The following is a 20,391-nucleotide window of genomic DNA, read 5'->3' on the forward strand; positions in this document are numbered from 1 at the left end:
TCTGGGCTCCCCGCGCTTGCAGGCAGCCCAGAGCCCTCTGATTCCCGGCCGCGGCTGGGATTTAAAGGGCTCTCGGCTCCCCGCGCTTGCAGGCAGCCCAGAGCCCTCTGATTCCCGGCGGTGGCTGGGATTTAAAGGGCTCTGGGCTCCCCGCTCTTGCAGGCAGCGCAGAGCCCTCTGACTCCAGGCCGCGGCTGGGATTTAAAGGGCTCTGGGCTCCCCGCGGCTGCGGGCAGCGCAGAGCCCTCTGATTCCCAGCCGTGGCTGGGATTTAAAGGGCTCTCGGCTCCCTGCACTTGCAGGCAGCCCAGAGCCCTCTGACTCCAAGCTGCGGCTGGGATTTAAAAGGCTCTGGGCTCCCCGCTCTTGCAGGCAGCCCAGAGCCCTCTGACTCCCGGCCGCGGCTGGGATTTAAAAGGGGCGAAACCTAGCTCCAACTATTGGTGGAGCAGAGCCCCTGACTGTAAATATTCCTGGGGCTAAAGCCCCAGGAGCCCATATAAGTTGGCGCCCATGAGTATTGACACTGACACTTATCGATATACACAGTCTCTCTAGCTGGGAAAACACACCTCTCTTGGTAACTAACAGTCCATGGTTTTCAAACTGGTTTTCTGGCGATGTAGCTGAAGAAAATTGTTAATGCCCAGGACCCAACGGAGCTGGAGATGAGGGGGTTGGGGTGTGGGAGGGGCTCAGGCCTGGGGCAGAGGGTTGGTGTGAGGGCTGCGGGGTGCGGCTGGGAATGAGTGGTTCAGGGTGTGGGAGGGAGCTCTGGGCTGGGGCAGGGGATTGGGGTGTGGGAGGGGGTCAGGGCTCTGGGCTGGGGCTGGGAATGAGGGGTTTGGGGTACAGGAAGGAGCCTCCGGGGCACAGTGTGGTGTCAGAACAGGTGGGAACTAGCCTGTCTTAGCCAGGCAGCACCGCCAATGGGACTTTTAATGGCCCGGTCGGTGGTGCTGACCAGAGCCGCCATGACCCATTGTCTTCCATTCCATGATCCAGTACTGAGTCATGACCCCAAGTTTTAAAAGCACTGACCTAAGAAACGGAGAGCACTTCGGATACCATCACCCCACTGAAACTGTAACTCCAACCTACCCCTTTTGCAGAGCCAATAGAACCAAAAGGTGGCCACTATACTGTTGAGTTCAAAGGGATCTTAATCCAAGTGTTTTCTGTGCCTAAATTGGGCGTGTATTTCACTATCGGAATTAATGCTAATGATTTATTCTTTGCATTGTAGGAGCACCCAACAGCTGTCATCAGGATCAGAGTCCCATTGCTCTAGTACAGAAAGACAGAGCCCCTGCCTTAAAGAGTTCACTAGTTTGAAACAAGACGTGAATGTAACCAGATGAGGGAATTGGGGAGGAAGCATTAGAGGAGCCATGAGATGATCACACTATTGCATAGACCAGACAGTACCTGAGTCATAAACAAGGTGCATTGGTCAAAAAATGCAGGAGGGAGGGAAATTGAAAATCAAATGAAACAAATAAATCCAAGAAAATGTTCTCCACTTTTGGTCAACATTTTGAAGCCGTTGAAATTTTTCAGCAAGCTGATTTATTTGATCTCTGTAATCTCAGGGCTCCATGAATCTCAATGACCCCGGCCATCTAAAATTGGCTAGTTTCTTGAAGGTGGCCCGGGCTGAGAGAGTGAAGGAGGAAAGGATTGTGACTCAGTTCAGGGAGGGTGTTTTGTGCCTGGAAGGAATTGCAGTGATATTTGTGAGACGAGTGGAGAAATGCCTGGGTGACCGACGAGCCAATCCCATGAAAAGTGATGTTTTGTTGCGCAGAGTAGTACATTGAACTGTATTGACTGATCTAGGATTGAGTTCCTGCTGTCAGGACTAAAAGAAAAACCTATTTTACCTCCCTTATGGAAAGATCCTGTCGACTCTATTATCAAATGATCTCCTCCCCATTGGTTTTGGATCATCCTCTAGAATTTAATCCAAAATGAGATCTCTGCTAGAGAATTCTAGGTGGGGGGGGAGGGGCAGTCCCAAAAACCTATAGCAAAGCTCTCTCTGTTAAATTCTGTTGGTTTTTACAGGGATTTTTATTGAACTCTCTTAGATTGCTATAGAATCCTATTGGTTTCTTCCCTGTTAAATTATATAGGGATTTGCATAAAGACAGGTCTGCTGAGTTCTGAGTAAGTTTTCTGTTTTGAAAGAGTCCCAGTTATTTAGGCTATTGCATAATTACAGCCTTCACATACGTTCTTTGAGCCGAATGATTAGTGTTATTTGGACTCTTGGTATGAAAATACTGGCCAAGCTTTTCCAAAGTGACTAGTGGTTTTGGGTGGGCCCTGGTTTTGGGTGCCCTGGAGGGCTGGTTTTCGGAGAGTGGGTGCGCAGCACTTTCTGAACATCAGACTCCTTTTTAAGAAGTCTCAGATTGGGCTCCTGTAAAATGGAAGTCCCCCAATTGCTTTGGAATACTTGTACCAGTGATGCACACACACAACACATCTGAGAGAGACCCGCAACATCCCACCGTCCCCCATAAGCATTTAAACTAACCCTTGTTTTTTAATATATTGCAAAGATAAGGAGCTGGATGAAGCAGCCTACGGTACCTGGGTGTCCCAGAGGAGGGATGGTGCTTAGGTTGGAGTTCCCACCTGTGGCTAAAAGTTCTTTGGTGATGGCATGAGGAGTCTCTCTCCAGCGTGTCTGAAACTCGCTCTTCTGGACAGTGAACTAGGTTCTCCTCCCAGGCAGCTTGAAGGATCACTTTCAGACAGCTTTCTATGCACCTCCCCTGAAACCTGGTTGGTCAACCATCCTCCTGTTGCACTGCAAAAGTATCCCCCAAGCCACCTGTCTTGGAACTCCAGAATGATTAGCTACAAAATAATCAATAGTCTCCTCCTTGTGCTGGACCTGATCCAGAGCCCATCAAAGAAGTCAGCTGGGCATCTTTCCATTGACTTCAGTCTGCATGGGCAGGGGCCATGGCCAGCCTCCAGCTGACCAATGCATATTTCACCTTCAGCAGCAAAGGCTGGATGGCAGAGACTAGGGTGCCTGTGGCACTGTGGTCAAGAGGACCAGAACATGCTCCTTTGCCCTGGCTGGATGTTCCCTGTCTCAGGCATATGGCTGCCTGCCCATTGCCCAGCCAGGTAGTTCTTTTCAGTAAATAACTTCATTAAAAGACCATCTTCTCTGGATGTGGTTTTTTGAACTGATTCATGAAGAGTTTGCTCTCTCCCAACACAACTCTAGTGGCTATGGTGCTGGAGGGCAGAGTGAGCATGGGTGGGGGGGAGCGAGGGGGAGGTGAGGTCAGGAGGGCAGAGACAGAGGGCAGGACAGACCAGAGGGGTTTGTGGTCTGCAATCAGGACAGGAGAGTGTAGCGTGTCAGGAGCCCATTCAGAAGCAGCCCTCCCCTACCCCCGGCTCAGTATCAGGTTAAAGATTGCCCAGGTTTGCGTGAGAAGCCATTTGGCTGAATTTCACCACTGTTCCCCTGCAGCCAAACAGGGTGAGTTTGGGAACAGAAGGGTGGGGAGAGTTCAAGGGGGACTGAGAGGTGGGGGAGAGAGCAGAGGCATTCGTTCCTCTGCAAGCACCTTTGACACATGGCAGGATGTGATATTGCGTGAGAAGGCAGCAGGGGCAGATAAGCAAGAGCTGCACTTTGGGAAAGTCCAGGGCAAGGTGCAACCAGCAGAAAGACCCTGACTCGTCCATGCCTCTCACACAGGGAGTGAAAACCCACTGCAGACACAGAAGCAGAAGACGCCGACCAAAACTGCACACAAGACCTCATTTGGAGTATTGTGTGCAGTTTTGGTCTCCCATGTTTAAGAAGGATGAATTCAAACTGGAACGGGTACAAAGAAGGGCCACTAGAATGATCCGAGGAATGGAAAGCCTGTCGTATGAAAGGAGACTTGAGGAGCTCGGTTTGTTTTCCTTAACCAAAAGAAGGTTGAGAGGAGATATGATTGCACTCTTTAAATATATCAGAGGGATAAATACCAGGGAAGGAGAGGAATTATTTCAGCTCAGTGCTAATGTGGACACGAGGACAAACGGATATAAATTGTCAGTCAGGAAATTTAGGCTTGAAATTAGACGAAGGTTTCTAACCATCAGAGGAGTGCAATTCTGGAACAGCCTTCCGAGGGAAACAGTGGGGGTGAAGGACCTCCATGACTTTAAGATTAAGCTGGATAAGTTTATGGAGGGGATGGTATGATAGGATAACGGGTTTAGTCAATAGGTCAATAACGTGCCACACTGGTAATTAGTACAAAGGGTCAATGTTGGGATATTGTTAGCCTTTTCCAGAGGGTCTGGCTGGAGAGTCTTGCCCACATGCTCAGCGTTCAGCTGATCGCCATATTTGGGATCGGGAAGGAATTTTCCTCCAGGGTAGATTGGCAGTGGCCCTGGAGGTTTTTCGCCTTCCTCCGAAGCATGGGGCAGGGGTCGCTTGCTGGTGGATTATCTGCTACTTTAAGTCTTTAAATCATGATTTGGAGCATTCAACAGCAGAGTCAAGGGAGAGAATTAGTTCAGGAGTGGGTGGATTGGCTTATGTGGCCTGCATCTTGCAGGAGGTCAGACTAGATGATCATAATGGTCCCTTCTGATCTTGAATTCTATGATTCTATGATTCTATGATACCTGACACGTTCCTTATAAGAGAAGAAATTCCCCTAGAGCACAGGGGAGGTGTGTTGACTTTGCAGCTTCCAGCTCCATAGAGGGGCAGCTTTTCACCCCAGTCTCTGGTCTGACTCGCCCACTTTGTATGATATGGCTACACTGATACAGCCCACATGTAAATGGGTAGATGTAATGTGGGGATGGAGGGGGGAGATTTCCCTTGCCTGTTAGATATAAGATACTTGTAAACCCTGTGGCTAGGTCTCCAAAAACTAGCTTCCACGCCTGGGCTTCTAAAAATTGATTGGGCCACATGCTGTGTTTTGGGACCTGGAATCAGCTGGGGAAAGGCCAGCGGAGGGGAGAACACGTATTGATTTTATTTGTTGGAGAACTTAGAGAAAACACAGATGCAAGAACTGCAGCCTGTGAGTCAAATTTCTCGGGAGCGGCCTCTGGCTTTGAATGTCTCCATATTTTGGGTGCTCATCTTGCGATTGATGTTCAGAGGTAGAGTGTAAGGCAGTGGTCCCCAGACTGTAGGGGGAACATTAATGGAGGCATGGCGGCGCCCAGGCCAGCCCCCACAGGGGGTGGGAGGGAGTGCCCCCCAGCTCTGCTCCTGGCCCCGACTGTGGCCCCGCTCTTGTTCGTGGCTTCTGGCTTCCAGTTCCCAGACGCGGCTCCTGGTTCCTGGCCATGGCCCCGCTCCCAGTTCCTGGCTCCTGACCACGGCTCTAGCCCTGGCCCCGACTCCCCACCGTGGCTTTTGCCCCACATCCGGCCCTGGCTCCCGACCACAGTTCCTAGGGACCAGGTAAGGGGGGGAGGGTGCATGAGCAAAAATGTTTGGGGACCACTGATGTAAGTGGTTTGGGGCAGGGACTAACTGTGTTTGTACAGCGCCTAGCACAGGAGGGTCAAAGTCCAGACTGGGACTCCTAGGTGCTACCGCAATACAGTGCTGATCCTTGGCAGCTCAAATGACTCCAATTCAGCTCTTTTGGGGGGAAATCTGACCCAAGCTGTGTTACAAAATCAGATGGTTGTTTAAGGTTTCTGCTTGGTTTATATCTCGATGAGTGAGCTTTTCCAAGTGGTCCAGATAAGTGCTCCCCATAGCAGCCAGATGTCCTGCAGGCACCCTTCCACAGTCCTTTCCCCCATACACACACTCCCAAGGATCCTGCCAAACACTCCTCCCATACTTTCTCAGGCTGAGAATCTCACAGGTGAAAGTCCCCCATTGCAACTGAGAACTCTGCTGGCTCTGCCACCGTCCGTCACTTTAGACTCTTCTCCAGACCCCAATGTTCTTTCAAACGAAGGGCTCCTGTGTGTCCCCCTATAACCTCGACAGGAACTCAAAGGCAGCACTAATGCAAACCACACCCACCCACCATGAGCCTAATTCAAGTCTCATGTCCCTCCTGGGTTCATCTCACGACTCCTGGGACAGTGGCCACATGGCCGCTTTCCTGGGCCTTCACCCCGGCACTCCTAGAGATTGGCAGGAAATGCTCTCACTACCACTGTGCAGGCCCTTAGCTGCCTTCAGCCTCTGTTCTCTCCCAGTTCTTTGCTCCTTATACAGGACAGCGGCACCCCCTGGCCCTTTCCCTGGCTTGAGTCTCCAATACCCAGGCCTCCCTGTTTCTGGCCTGACTCTCCTTCTCCCTGGCTCCCAAGCCTCCTTATATATCTCCTGACCACAGGCGCTGCCCTGCCCCCTATTCAGGTCTAGCCAGGGCACCCCTGTGCAGTCAGGAACCCAAGTCGATTTTTTGACATTTGCGCTTACCCCCAGGAGTCTGAGTAACATGGAGGTCGAGGTTCCAACAGATGCTCTTCTACAGAGATCATAGGACTATAGTCAGTGAAGGAAACAGAGCCCAAGGGCAAAGAATGATTTGGTGCCCACAGGGGCTTAAGGGGTTGCTGCTCAAATGTGTGATGTTCATGCCAGGCCTCAGCATCAGCACCTAAGGTAACAGGTAACCAGGTTTGCAATGGGAATCAGAGCAGAATTGCCTGAGCAGCCAGTGCGAGGGAAACTTTCACATGGCCCCTCTCTTGTCTATGTCAAGGGCAGAGATGTGTGTGTGTGTGTGTGATGGGGTTTCCCAATCCCACACAGCGACTGAGGGAGGGAAGAAGCAGTGCTGGGCCCCTCAACTGCTCCAAAGGGGGGATCTCTGACAAGTAAGCAGGGGAGGAGAGTGGAGAAGCTGGTCGAAGGAAGGACGCCAGTTTGCAGCTTCTGGGGACAAAGCAATCCCCAAGAGAGGGTCTGGACCAGGGGTAAGATCCAACCAGGAGGGTAGGGGTCTGTCCCTTTTCCCGTCCCCAACTCCCTGCTGAGGGAGGATGTCAGAGCATAGGAAGAGATCTGGGGAATGCTCGTTTGATGGACTGAGCTGTTGGAAAGTCTAGCTGTGGGGATAGCAGGCTGTGACCACTCCCCAGACTGAAGAGAGAGCAGGGAGGTAGGAAACGGCCCAGGCTGGTGGTCAGCTGCAGTGACCAAGTCCCTCCAGGCCTCTCCCACTTGGGCCCTGGGCTGAGACCCAGTGCAGAGAGAAGGGAGAGGGACCTACCTCCCTTTCCGTACAGGAGAACTCTGGAGCACTGGGAATTGATGGGCCAGGGCCTGCCCCCCAGGCCAACTGGCCTCTGAGTGAAACTTGCCACAGGATGTCAAAGCTTCTCAGAGACCTCAGTTCACTTTCTGCCCAGGCCCCAGCTCAGACTCAGGTTAACGATTGCCCTGGTTTGCGTGAGAAGCCGTTTGGCGGAGTTCCCCCACCTGCTCCCTGGCAAAGGGTGCGTGTGGAGGGGAGGAGGGGCAGCAGGAGGTGAGCTGGAGAGATAGGGGAGGTGAAAGGGGAGAGGGCAGAAGAGTTTATTCCTCCAACAACCCTGCCTGAAATGTGGTAGGGCTGGCCAGCGGGTGAGAAGGGAGCAGGGACAGATTAGCAGCAGCTACGCAGAGGGGAGGCCCAGGACAATGTACAGCCAGCAGAAAGCCCTTGACCATCCCCCACCCTTGCTCTTGGTTGGCACTATTAATCTTTCCGTGTCTTCAGTGGGCGTCCACCAGGGCTGGATTTCCCCTTGCTCAAGCATGTGGAAATTCTGGCCCCACTGAAGTCAACGGCAAAACTCTAGGGCCTGGATTTCCCTCTCCGTGCACAGAATAGCAGAACATTCTGTTGTTTTCATTTCCCTTAGTGAAGGAATTACAGGAGGCAGGTGGGGCTTGGACTTTTCAGCTTCTAATCACATATTTTAAAAATCCCATTTGTTCCAAACACCCTCTTGTTTCCATACAGCTCTGTGTGCCCGGGATCCGCTTCCATCCGTGGGGCCTGATCCTCCAGTCCCTGCCCCAGATATGAGGGGCTCGTCACAAATCCAGTGAAATAAGTGAGAATTTGCCTGAGTGAGGGCCGAGTAAAAACCGCCTCAGGATCTGGCCTAATAATGATCATGAACATCAATGAATACATGAGTTGGCACTTGTGATTTCGTGAAGGCAAAGGAAGAATTGAAAGGAGAGAAAAGCCAGGGAGAAATTCAATGCACTATTTCAATAGAAATATTTTCACTTGATCTAGCTGCAAAATGTGGCCCTGATCCTGCATTGGGATTTACTAGCACAGCCTGCTGGGATTCCACACAGCAGATCCCCAGGCAGGGGGTGTATTTTTAAGCAAGGTAGATAGATGGCACCAGGCCCACAGGAAGAATGAAAGCAAAAAAACAAGGCGAGGTGGGAGAATGACAGCCTAGGGATGTGTATGCATCCGAAGAAGTGAGCTGTAGCTCACGAAAGCTCATGCTTAAATAAATTTGTTAGTCTTTAAGGTGCCACAAGTACTCCTGTTTTTTTTGTGGATACAGACTAACATGGCTGCTACTCTGAAACCAGCCTAGGGGCTGTTACTTCCCAAGAGAGAAAAAGTGAATTACTAGTTAACTGGAGAGTCTGGAAGGGGCATGAGCAGGGAGCCGGAAAGAGGTGTGTATTCCAGTTCCTTTGCCTCTCATTGCCCTGGGGGATTTGCAGGGCCAGCTGTCAGCTCCTTGGGAGGTGAAAAGGCAGCTTCTTAATGTAGCTACCTGGCACTGGGGGAGAGTGTGAGAAATGGTGGAGATGATTGAACTCCCTGGACAAACCTGCAATGTCCTGATTATTTATGCTGTTGGAGAGATCTTAAAGGGCCAATGGGCTCTCAAGGGCAAGCCAAACTAACTGAAAAGCCAAAAACGATCCAAAATTCAGAGACAAACTTCAAAAGAGGAGGCAAGGAACAATGGACCCAGGTCTGCAGCCTTTACTCACCTAAGTCCCATGGAAGTCCATTGAACTACTCGGATGAATAAGGACTTCAGGATCAAGGAGAGGGACAGACAAGTAACACTGTATTCAGGGGCGGCTCTAGCAATTTGGCCGCCCCAAGCAGTCATGCATGCGGGAGGTGCACCGGAGCTGGGGGACCAGCGGACCTCCCGCACGCATGACTGCAGAGGATCCGTTGGTCCCGCGGCTCCAGTGGACCTCCCGCAGCTGCGGAGGGTTCGCTGGTCCGGCGGCTCCGGTGGAGTATCCGCAGGCATGTCTGCGGAAGGTCCGCCGGACCCGCCTGCCGCCCTCCAGGGAAAATGCCGCCCCAAGCGCGCGCTTGGCGCGCTGGGGTCTGGAGCCGGCCCTGACTGTATTATGAACAGGCTTTGGACAATTCTTGGATTCATTCTTTGTGCATTACACAATAGTGACCTGCTGATGGGAACAATTACAAGGCCTAAACAGTTAATTAACATATGAAGAGTTGTATAACCTCATGGCAGGTGTCATGCTGTAATACCAGACTATGGCTTCTTGTCTAGAATAGGAGTTAAAGTCAAGTGCAGCTAAGGCAGTGTGTACAGCTTAATATAGACTAAGATGGTTGAGTTAAACCCTAAGCTTTGACTTGGCCATTGCAGCACATGTTAAAAGCAGTGTCCCTTGTCTAAACATGAGACTTTTCAAACATGTGTTAGCTAGCATGTGTTGTTTGTGTTAGCTAGCATGCCTGTGTTAGCTAGCATGTATTTATGTTTGTGTTTGTTAGCTAGCATGTGTGTGTTAGCTAACGTGTTTGTGTTTGTTTGTTAGCTAGCATGTGTTTGTGTTTGTTTGTTAGCTAGCATGTGTTTGTGTTTGTTTGTTAGCTAGCATGTGTTAGCTAGCATATTCTAACAACACAGCTTTTATCCCCATCTAGACAAAAGACATAGGGCCATAGAATAATGACACATTACACCTGCTGAATAGCTGCACAGAGTCTTCAGTGCAAAAGCAAAACAACAACAACAACACAAACAAGAAGTAACTGTAACATTAAGGTTTCACAGTTAGAGCCCAATCCTGATCCCACTGAAGTCAATCCCAGTTTGCTCATTTACTTAACTGGGATCAGGATCTCGCCCTTAAAGCAGACAGAGCCAGCAAATACTTTGTTAAGTCTTACTGGTTAACTAAACAATGTTGTGCCTATAAATTACAAATGTCCAGACTTTCATTTTAAAGGCACATGGGATCTCAGTTAAAGCAATGTCAATCCAGAATAAGTCCATTGACTCAAACGGACCTACACCTGTGTAAGTGACAGAATGGGTCCACAATGTTTTGCAAATCATACTTTATCACAAGAGGTTTTTTCCTATAATCTTAGTCATACATAATTGATTTACATAAAAAGAAAGAATTTATCGTATAGTGACATTGATCTGATTGTGACAAACTCTCTTTCACATTAGTGTTCTGCAATGCAATGGCTCTCAACCTTTCCAGACTACTGTTTCCCTTTCAGGAGTCTGATTTGACTTGCGTACCCCCAAGTTACACCTCACTTGGTGGAGCAGAGCCCCTGACTTTGAATATTCCTGGGGCTTTAGCCCCAGGAGCCCATATAAGTTGGCGCCCAAGCCCAGGGCTGTTTCAATCCCGGCATGCAGCCGCTGTTTGCCCCCTCCCCAGACCTCTGCCCCAACTGCCCCCCAGGACCCCCACCCCCTATCTAAATGCTGCTGCTCCTTGTCCCCCGATTGTTCCCTCCCAAGACCCCTGCTCCAACTGCCCCTTGGGACCCCATCCCCTATCTAAGCCTCCCTTCTCCTTGTCCCCAACTGCCCCCTCCTGAGACCCCGCCAGCTTTCCCCCAGGACCCCACCCCCTACCTGTCCCCTGATAAACCCCTGGGACTCCCATGCCTATCCAACTGCTGACTGTCCCCTGACTGCCCCCCTGAACCTCTGCCCCATCCAACCACCCCTGCTCCTTGTCCCTTGACTGCCCCCTGGAACGCCCTACCCCTTCTCCAACCCCCAGCCCTCTTACTGTGCCACTCAGACCAGCGTGTCTGGCTCCATGCAGCTCCAGACACGCTGCTGCATACATCCTGCTGTGCTCCCCCACAGAGCCCACAGCCCCACCCCCACCCCAGCACCTGCCTTCCAGATTTGAACACCTCAAAATTCAGGAGTGCTCAAGCTCAGTTTGGGCAGCTGTTACTTCATTTCTCCCAAATCAAATATACTGATCCACTGTAACTTGCTGTAGAAAAAGCAGGATAAAATGGAGCAAGAAATGCTTATTAGCACTGGAATTGCTATTTTCAACAGCCATTGCCTTTTTGTTTGTTTAAGGAAGACAGTGATATTGCATTGGCAAATTCCCCATAGAAAGAAAGAGTGGAACAAAAGAATAATAAAGGCACCTCAACTTTTCCTCATTTATGGAGGACAGTCTTATAATATGCATCCAGATATCCTCCAATCACACAAGCTGAAAATTGTTCCACTTTACTGCACCTCTGTAACCATATGGGAATCAATCCTGTCTGTGTTTTGTGCACATACAAAATTCCTGCTGAATGACCTGCCCTGGGAGCGTTACCAGTGACCCAGGGCTGGGGAGGCAGGAGGTGTGGGGGGAGGGGAGGCACTGGTGTGGGGGAGCCCAGGGCTGGGGCACTGGTGGGGAGGAAAGGGGGAAGCCCAGCACTGGGGCGGCAGGGGGTGTGGGTGGGTCAGTGGGGGGAGAGCCCAGGATGGGGGCAGCAGGAGAGTACAGGGGGGAGCCCAGGGCTGGGCCGGGGGGCAAACAATTTTTTTTTTGCTTGGGGCAGCAAAAAACCTAGAGCTGACACTGCCAGGTTCCCCCAGCTGCCGGAGCCCCGAGCCCTTTAATTTGACCCTGAGTGCTCCCAGCCACCTCTTCAGCTGGGAGCCCCCCCGGTTGATTTAAAATAAGGTATCACCTCCCCACCCCCAACCTTCCTCTATCTGAGCATACTGTCTCCAGGGAAAGAAGCTTACACCTTCCTGGGTCTGACCTTGGAGCATTCAGCCCTTCCACATCATGCACTTTCCACAGCGAGTCTGCCCAGGCGGGTCTTGGGGCAACCAGAGGTCCCTGCACCCCAACTCCGCAGTCAGATGTGACTCCCAGCCAGACAGTAAAACAGACGGTTTATTAGATGACGGGAACACAGTTTAAACAGAGCTTGTTGGTACAGAAAACAGAACCCCTCTGTCAGGTCCATCTTGGGGGGTGGGAAGCCCAGAACCAAGTTCTGGGTCTCTCCCCATTTCCCCAGCCAGCTCCAAACTGACACTCCCTCCTCTGGCCTCTGTGTCTCTTCCGGACAAGGAGGCCACCTGATCTCTTTGTCCCCAACACCTTCAGTTGGCATCTTGCAGGGGAAACTGAGGCACCCACACAGTATTCAGAGAAAATATTAAGAACATTCCCACTTCATCACAACAGGTGCAACAAAATATAATACTGTATATTGAAGTAGGCAAGTGCTGCTTCTGACTTTCCACTTTTAATTGACCCTTGTAATCTTGTGGCGCTGACGCGTTGTAGCTTCATTTTATATCGGCTTACAGGGCGGGAGCGGGGGGCGGGGGGACCACCATTTTGGGCCCCACCAAAAATTATACAAACCTGCCGCCTATGGCCCTGGGCTGCCGGCAGCAGTGGGGAGCCGTAAGCCCTTTAAATCCCAGCCAGGGCTCGGAATCTCTGCGGGCAGCCCAGAGCCCGCTGATTCCCAGCGGCAGCTGAGATTTAAAGGGCTCCGGGCTCCCCGCCGCTGTGGGCAACCCAGGGCCTTTTGATTCCCTGCCCCGGGGCTGAGATTTAAAGGGCTCTGGGCTCCCCCCGGCTGCGGGCAACCCAGAGCCCTCTGACTCCCGGCCACGGCTGGGATTTAAAGGGCTCTGGGCTCCCCGCCACTCCAAATATTGGTGGAGCAGAGCCCCTGACTTTGAATATTCCTGGGGCTTTAGCCCCAGGAGCCCATATAAGTTGGCGCCCATGTGTATCACTGTGTATGTGTGTGTGTCAGTGTGACTGCAGTGTGTGTCGGTGTGGGGGATCACAGTGTGTGTGTATTACTCTGTACGTGTGTATCACTGTGTACATGTTTGTGTCAGTGTGATTGCAGTGTGTGTGTTACTGTGCGTGTGTCAGTGGGGGGCGATCGCAGTGTGTGTGTGTATCACTGTGTACGTCAGTGTGATCGGAGTGTGTGTGTGTGTTACTGTGTGTGTGTCGGTGGGGGGGCGGGACCGCTCGCTGTGTGTGTGTGTGTTTCCTTCTTCGTCTAACGGCAGGATTTATGTGAACGTCTCCTTCCCCTCCACCAGGGGCGGCTCCAGGCCCCAGCAGGCCAAGCGCCGGTGCTTGGGGCGGCATGCTGCGGGGGAGGGGCGCTCTGCCGGTCCGGGAGGGGGGCAGGCGGCTCCGGTCCGCTGGTCCCGCGGCTTTGGTGGAGCATCCCCAGGCAGGCCTGCGGGAGATCCACCGCTACCGGCAGAGCGCCCCCCGGCGTGCCACCCTGCTTGGGGCTGCGAAATGGCTAGAGCGGCCCCTGCCCTCCACTACCCAACCTGCCGCGTTTCACTCCATTGATTATCCGCCTCTTTGATTCAAACCCCCAACGAAACCCACTTCCCTCCCCAGCAGAAACGCGCGGGGAAGGGTTCGCTCGTGGCAGACCCGCCCCACGGAACGAAATGTGACGGTGCTGTTACCAAACCTCCCAAACAGCGACGCCCCAGTTCCCTGGGGGACACGGGGCACCTGTGCGCTATGAAAGGGCCGGGGGTGCCCGGGGCTCTGGGAACCCCCCCGCCCCGCTCTGCTCTGGGCTGCAGCACTTTCTCCTGCGTTCAGCTGCACCCGGGCGGGCTCCGGGGGAAGAAACAGGATCAAAACTGGCCTCGTGCTGGTCACTTTCCGAGCCAAAATATCGTCTCCAGCACCCCCGCGGTAACGGCCATAAAACCTGCCCCTGGTTCGCCGAACCCCTTGGGGGCGGTTCGTTCCGCTGAGACCCCGCGAACAGCTCCGCGTGTCCAGGGCCGAGCCCGATCCTGCCGACGGCGCTGAGCCCCCGAGAAGTCAGGGGAAGTGGCGCTCAGCCCTCACGGGATCGGGCCCTGTCTCTGGAGCAGGGGGCCGGCTAGTAACAAGGGGGTAGGGATATTTCCCAGCATTAGCGGGTTAATTCCAGACGAGCAACCAGAGGCAGAATAATTTACAACAACCAGGAGAAGTCGTTTCTCCCAACAGATTTGAATTCTTCCCTCTAGACCCAGTCAGAACAGCCTTCCTAGGGACTGTTCCAAAGCCTGTTGAAATCAGCGGCTACTCCCCGGGAAACGGATCAGGGCCCCTAACCAAACTCCCTCACCGCATCCTTGGTGTTTGCTCAGACGTCTATTCCGGGCTGCTCCACCGCAGAGGCAGCCGCATTTCGGTTGGAGGCTACATGTACTTTGTCAAGCCTCTTGCAATGAAAGGCACCGTATACATTAAAATATGACCCCTGCTGTATGCAGGAGGGATCTCAGCCTCCTGTGATCCCCTAACATCCAACAAAAAGCCATCTGAGCTCAAAAGGACAGCGAGAGAACAATTACTCCTGGTGTACATCTCCTCCACACTCAGCCCCCCAAGAAGGGGTGCTAGCAGGAAAGCCATGGTATCAACAGATGTTAAAATTATTAGTTCCCACTCTGCGCACGTGTACCCTCACTGAACTCAAAGCAAATTGAATGTAATCTGCAATTGTGTCAATACAGAGCAAATTACCCAACTCTGCACATTTCAGTATAGGTAGATAGGTTTTTTTAAAAATTCTAAATTCTCTACTGTGGTTGCCAAGACATAGGTTTTGCTGCAGGTCTGTAACTACAACCTCCCTCCTTTTTTTTTCTTCAAAGCATAATATCATAGAATATCAGGGTTGGAAAGGACTTCAGGAAGTCATCTAGTCCAACCCCCTGCCCAAAGCAGGACTAATCTCCAGATAGATTTTTGCCCCAGATCCCTAAATGGCCCCCTCAAGTATTGAACTCATAACCCTGGGTTTAGGGGGGGCCAATGAAGATTTCGAACGTTATGCTAGACCCGACGACCATGTTATTTAGGGAGGTCAGGTAACTGGTGAATTTCAAGAGAAAGAGGTACTCAGTAATATTAGCTGCAACTTGTCAAGAATGACACACAGAGACCTCTACTCATCATGCAGCTGAGTTTTGAGCAGCAGCACACCCTGCTCTTCCACTGTCAAGCCACTGCTGAGCACAGACTGGAAACTGGTTAGTACCAGGTGGATATAGAAGTTTCCTTCCTTCAGACAGATCTGCCGATGTAACCACTCTGAACATAATTCCAATCTTGGTTAACTGAGGAAAGGCATTAGATGGGATGTTAGATGGGATGGGATCTGAGTTACTACAGAGAATTCTTTCCTGGGTGCTGGCTGGTGAGTCTTGCCCACATGATCAGGGTTTAACTGATCACCATATTTGGGGTCAGCAAGGAATTTTCCTCCAGGGCAGATTGGCAGAGGCCCTGGAGGCTTTTTGCCTTCCTCTGCAGCATGGGGCACGGGTCACTTGCTGGAGGATTCTCTGCACCTTGAGGTCTTTAAACCATGATTTGAGGACTTCAATAACTCAGACATAGGTTAGGGGTTTGTTACAGGAGTGGGTGGGTGAGATTCCATGGCCTGCATTGTGCAGGAGGTCAGACTAGATGACCATAATGGTCCCTTCTGAATTTAAGTCTATTAATCTATGAATTAGGAATCAGACTTAGTTTCATACTTCAGAGCAGCAGCTGTTAAAGCAGGGGTGGGCAAACTTTTTGGCTCAAGGGCCACATCTGGGTGTGGAAATTGTATGGTGGGCCATGAATGCTCATGAAATTGGGGGTTGGGGTGTGGGAGGGGGTGAGGGCTCTGGCTGGGGGTGAGGGCTCTGAGGTGAGGCCAGAAATGAGGAGTTCAGGGTGCGGGAGGGGGGTCCAGGCTGGGTCAAAGGTGCAGGTGGGGGGGGTGAGGGCTCTGGCTGGGGGTGTGGGCTGTGGGGTGCAGGAGGGTGGGACCGAGAGATTCAGAGGGCAGGAAGGAGATGAGAGCTGGGGCAGGGGGTTGGGGGATGGGAGGGAGTCGAGGTGCAGGCTCTGGGCGGCACTTACCTCAAGCAACTCCCAGAAGCAGCAGCATGTCCCCCCTCTGGCTCCTATGTGGCGGCGCGGCCAGGCAGCTTTGTGTGCTGCACCATCTGCAGGTGCTGCCCCTGCAGCTCCCATTGGCCCTGTTTGCTGGCCAACGGGAGCTGTGGGGGTGGTGCTTGGGGCAGGGACAGCATGTGGAGCCCACTGGCTGCCCGTACACATAAGAGCCGGAGGGGGGATGTGCCACTGCTTCCGGGAGCCACACAGGGGAAGCCCCCAACCCCACTCCCTGGCAGGAGCTCGAGAGCTGGATTAAAATGCCTGAAGGGCTGGATGCGGCCCCCGAGCCATAGTTTGCCCTCCCGTGTTAAAGGCATATCACCAGGAGTCATTCTCTATCCTGGGACCTGGCCCAGATGACAGAACACCTGTTTTCCAAAAGCACCTTTACTGATCTCACTGCCTACAGTGAAGTGATGGCTATAAGAAAAAAATCAGCTGAAGGATGCTTTAAAGGTCCTCACCTTTATTATATGTTTGATAAGCACATGGTACATGCTGGGTGCTTCCACAAACAAAATATTAATAAGTAATCATAATATATAGCACATCACAAATGCAAAATGCCATGCAACATCAGTGTATCTTCACAGTAAATAAACAAGTATAATTACCCCCATTTTACAAACAGAGAAGTACAGACACAGCGCAGGCGATACTTGTATAAATCCATGCATACTTCAGTGGAGTGGAGATTTTCACCAAAGTTCAGGATCTGGCCCACAAAGAGGTTAGGGCCAGAATTTTCCACAGTGTGTTCTCGATTTTGTTTGCCTCTGTATTTAGAGGCCCAATTCAAGACACCATGGATCTGATTTTCAGAAAAGTGCTGAGTACTCACAGCTCCATCAGAAGGCAAAAGGAATGGCAGGAGATCAAAGCCTCTGAGAATCTGGGCCAAAGTGTCTCAGATTGACAAGGGCAATGCTGAAACAACCAGAGAAGTGATCATTTTTTGAAAGGATGTGAGCAGCCGGAGACCAAGTAAGAAATTTATCAGAGCCAGGATTCAGCAGTTCCTGATTCCCAGCCTCCTGATCTGTCCTCTAGACCAGGGTTCTCAACCCATGGAGCACCATCCAAATTGGTGACACCAGAATTAGATTTAAAAAAATCACATGGGAGGCCTGGGGGGCAGTGTTGTTCTTGAGATACCCAGGAGTGGGAGTCATCTTGTTACCCCTCCTCCCTCCCCACTTCCAGTGTGAGGGACGCTTGCTTGTGCTTAACTGGGTCCCAAGTCTCTGACACCATCAGCCTATTAGCCACTCAAGAACTCTCCTCTGGGCTATGCCTTGCAGGTTACAATAGGTGCATGCCAGTCCCCAAGTTCCTTTTGAAGCGTCCCCTGTAGTGCTCAGCCCATTATCCACTGAACGCTCACAGAAATACCGGTCTGCTGACCCAAAGGAAGTGTACACACCAGTTTGAATGATTCAATTCAGGGTTAGTACCTTGCTTATTATCACGGTACTGAGATATATTTATAATGAAAACAACAATACTTTTATTATTAAAAGTTCAACATTCAGGTGATCATGAGTAAGGAAATGGGAAACAAAAGGTTACATACAAAACAAAATCATAACAGCTTTCTAGAGACTAAACTTGATTTACAACATACTCTGCTGTCTAAAGAAGCTTCTCGCCCAAAGTTTTCCGCAGCTTCTTCAACCAAGTTTGGTGATGACCCTGTTTCCATGAATGTAAATGCACTGCCTGTTTACATCTTAGAGGCAGGATAAGAGGGTGGCTTCTTTGTCTCCTACTATATCCCCAAAATTCATTGTCTGTAGTCAGAGACTACATAAACCCCCATGTGGGTTATTTTTCCTGAGTGTTGCTTTCCTGTTGACTTCACATCTTTTGATAATTTCCTACGGAAATGGGCATCCACTGTGCTAGCTTATAATGCTAACTTCATATCCAGTGGAGAGACAGCTGAATAAACATCTCTTGTCTGACAGAAAACCTGTTTCTCCACCTCTGCTGTGTTAGACAACCTAAGACCGTATTTTCAGTAGACATACACAACTCCTTACATAGCATCTGTGCATACATTTCACAATGATCAGTGTGAACTGGCTTTCATTTAAGACCTCACCTGACATTCTTTAATCAACCAGAATGTACATACCAGGGAGGATATTCTTGTAACCCCTTTACCAGTTGGCATTAAGTGGTTCTTACATCAAGGGGAGGGGGCAAGTCCTGCCCCTGGCATGTGGTGGGGGTGGTGGTGGCTGCAGAGCTTGCCCCATACTCTAGCCTGCAGCTGCAGCAGCTTCTGCAGCTCCAGTCCCATGAGGCCGGCTGGGTTTGGCTCCCCACTCCAGGCACTGTGACCTGGTGCACAGGTTTACAGTAAAACTGAGTTTTGGCCCAGATGCCCCTCCATTGGGATGACAGGGATCAGGCCAAATTTGAGTGAGTGGCACTGCAACCCCATACACAAGACTGCACCGCCCCTCATTCACATTTGGCCCAGTCGGTCCTCTATCAAGGGGTCCAAGACAAACCTGAGAGGTGCTGCAACACTGGAGGAGGCAATACCTGGAGTGGGGAGCTGAGCCCAGCCAGCCCTGTAAAACAGGAGCTGCCACTAAGGCACATCCCATGTCCTTATTTGGTGCTTATTATGTTAATATGTACAGCATATATCCTGGGGAAGAAGTATTCAGTAAGCCAGATAGTTTTGCACTAAAGCTATTTACTGGTGGCAACCGGCCTTGGCAGTTTACGAATGGCTCCTGAGCCCCCGAAAGGCTGAGAACCACTGCTCATGGCCATGCCCCCCTTTTCTTTTCTGTTATTTTAACAACGCCTCTCAAGACCAACACTTTGTGCTTTTCATTCCCCTTCTGTATGAAGATTTAAAAGCTCTTCACCAGACCTTAATAAAATACAGTTCCCTGCTCCCCCCATCCCAGACTATAATCGCCATTTTACAGTGGGGAAAACGAAGGCCCAGAGAAATTAGGAGAAGTGGCCAGGGTCGCAAAGGAAATATGTGGTGGAGTAGAGAACAGATGCCAGAGCTCTTGCGTCCCAGTGGGTTGCTCTAAGTTCTAGAGTTAACATACTTCCTCCAAGAGGGGCTATCTCAGAGGGGCACTCCTTTAAGAGACAGGCAGCCGGCCTTTCGAGCCTTAAAGAAACAGGCCCCAACCAACTGCGGTCCCTAAACAGGAGAGAAGGAATGGGTCTGTCAGCCAATGCAGGGCAGGGAGACCTTTGCGTGACTGTTTGAAACAGCCGAAGATTACAGAGCATGCCAATCAACTGCCTGAGCCTTATGAAATTGCTCCCACCCCCTGCTATAAACAACCTGGCCTTTAATTTGTGGCTGTGGTGCAGCTGAGCTCTACCCAAGAGGTGCCCACAGAAGGTGTTTGGACTGGAGCAAGGGCTTGTACATAGCCCTTCCCTTGCCCCAGCATGTTGTAACTTGCCCTCTGCCTTTGTTAGCTCTGTCCTGGGCCGCTCCCTCTATAACCCAGGGCTCCCTGGGCTGCGAGATCAGCAGGCCAGCCGCCAAAGTGTAGGTGCTGGCCTCCTCTGGGGGCTCCTGGGCCGCGGCCTGAGTTCTGGACGCGCCTGGGAGGCCACTGCAAAGTGCGCTGTCCCTTTAAGAGCGCTCAGCGCGTGCCTGAGTGACCAGGGGTGAATTACAGGTTTGCCCGGGGAGTGCGGGCATCCCGGCCCCTTCTCACGCGATCCCTCGGAGCCAAGTGGCTGCAGCCAAGGGCAGCCGCGGCACCTCCCCCGGAGCCAGCCCGGTGCCCTCGCCTGTCTCCCCTGCTCGGCTCCCACGTGTCCAGCGCTGCTGACGGGATTCATTTCAGACACGCGTGTCCCCATTCACGTTGGGAGAACACGGGTCGCGTGGCTAGGGGGTCAGCGCTCGCCCCCTTGCCTGCCGAGCCCAGCTGAATCTCCCAGGGTGTGATCGGAGCCCCGGGGAGTGTCAGGGCCCGATGTGTGGGGGGGGGGCGTTCTCCGTGGGGGGAGCCAGGGCTTCCCGCAGGTTGCACATTGGCATCGCCCTTCCTGCAGCGCGGCCTTCTGCCCCTGCCCATCTCCCTTCTCACGCCATCCCCGTCCTGCCAACGTTTGAGAAAGTGCCTCCAAGTCTGGAGCAGTGACCTCCCTTGGCCTCTGCC

General features: G+C 51.8%; 1 protein-coding gene across 7 annotated transcripts in view; it reads right to left on the minus strand.

Annotated features, from left to right (window-relative positions):
• LOC120374092 (cytochrome P450 1A5-like) overlaps positions 1–14,446 on the minus strand; it is a 28,481-nt gene extending 14,035 nt beyond the window's left edge. For 2 of the 7 annotated variants that reach the window (XM_039493316.1, XM_039493317.1), the window contains exon 1: positions 14,397–14,446. In XM_039493316.1, coding sequence (XP_039349250.1) covers positions 14,397–14,401 — 5 coding nt within the window. In that variant the 5' untranslated portion in view covers positions 14,402–14,446. Of the gene's footprint in view, positions 1–2,598; positions 2,681–14,396 lie in introns of those variants that run through there. The other 5 variants (XM_039493318.1, XM_039493320.1, XM_039493321.1 and 2 more) reach the window with 5 other exon arrangements.
• Positions 14,447–20,391: the final 5,945 nt, after the last annotated feature.

Source organism: Mauremys reevesii, linkage group 10 (genome assembly GCF_016161935.1).
Source record: "Mauremys reevesii isolate NIE-2019 linkage group 10, ASM1616193v1, whole genome shotgun sequence".
NCBI classification, from domain to species: domain Eukaryota; kingdom Metazoa; phylum Chordata; order Testudines; family Geoemydidae; genus Mauremys; species Mauremys reevesii.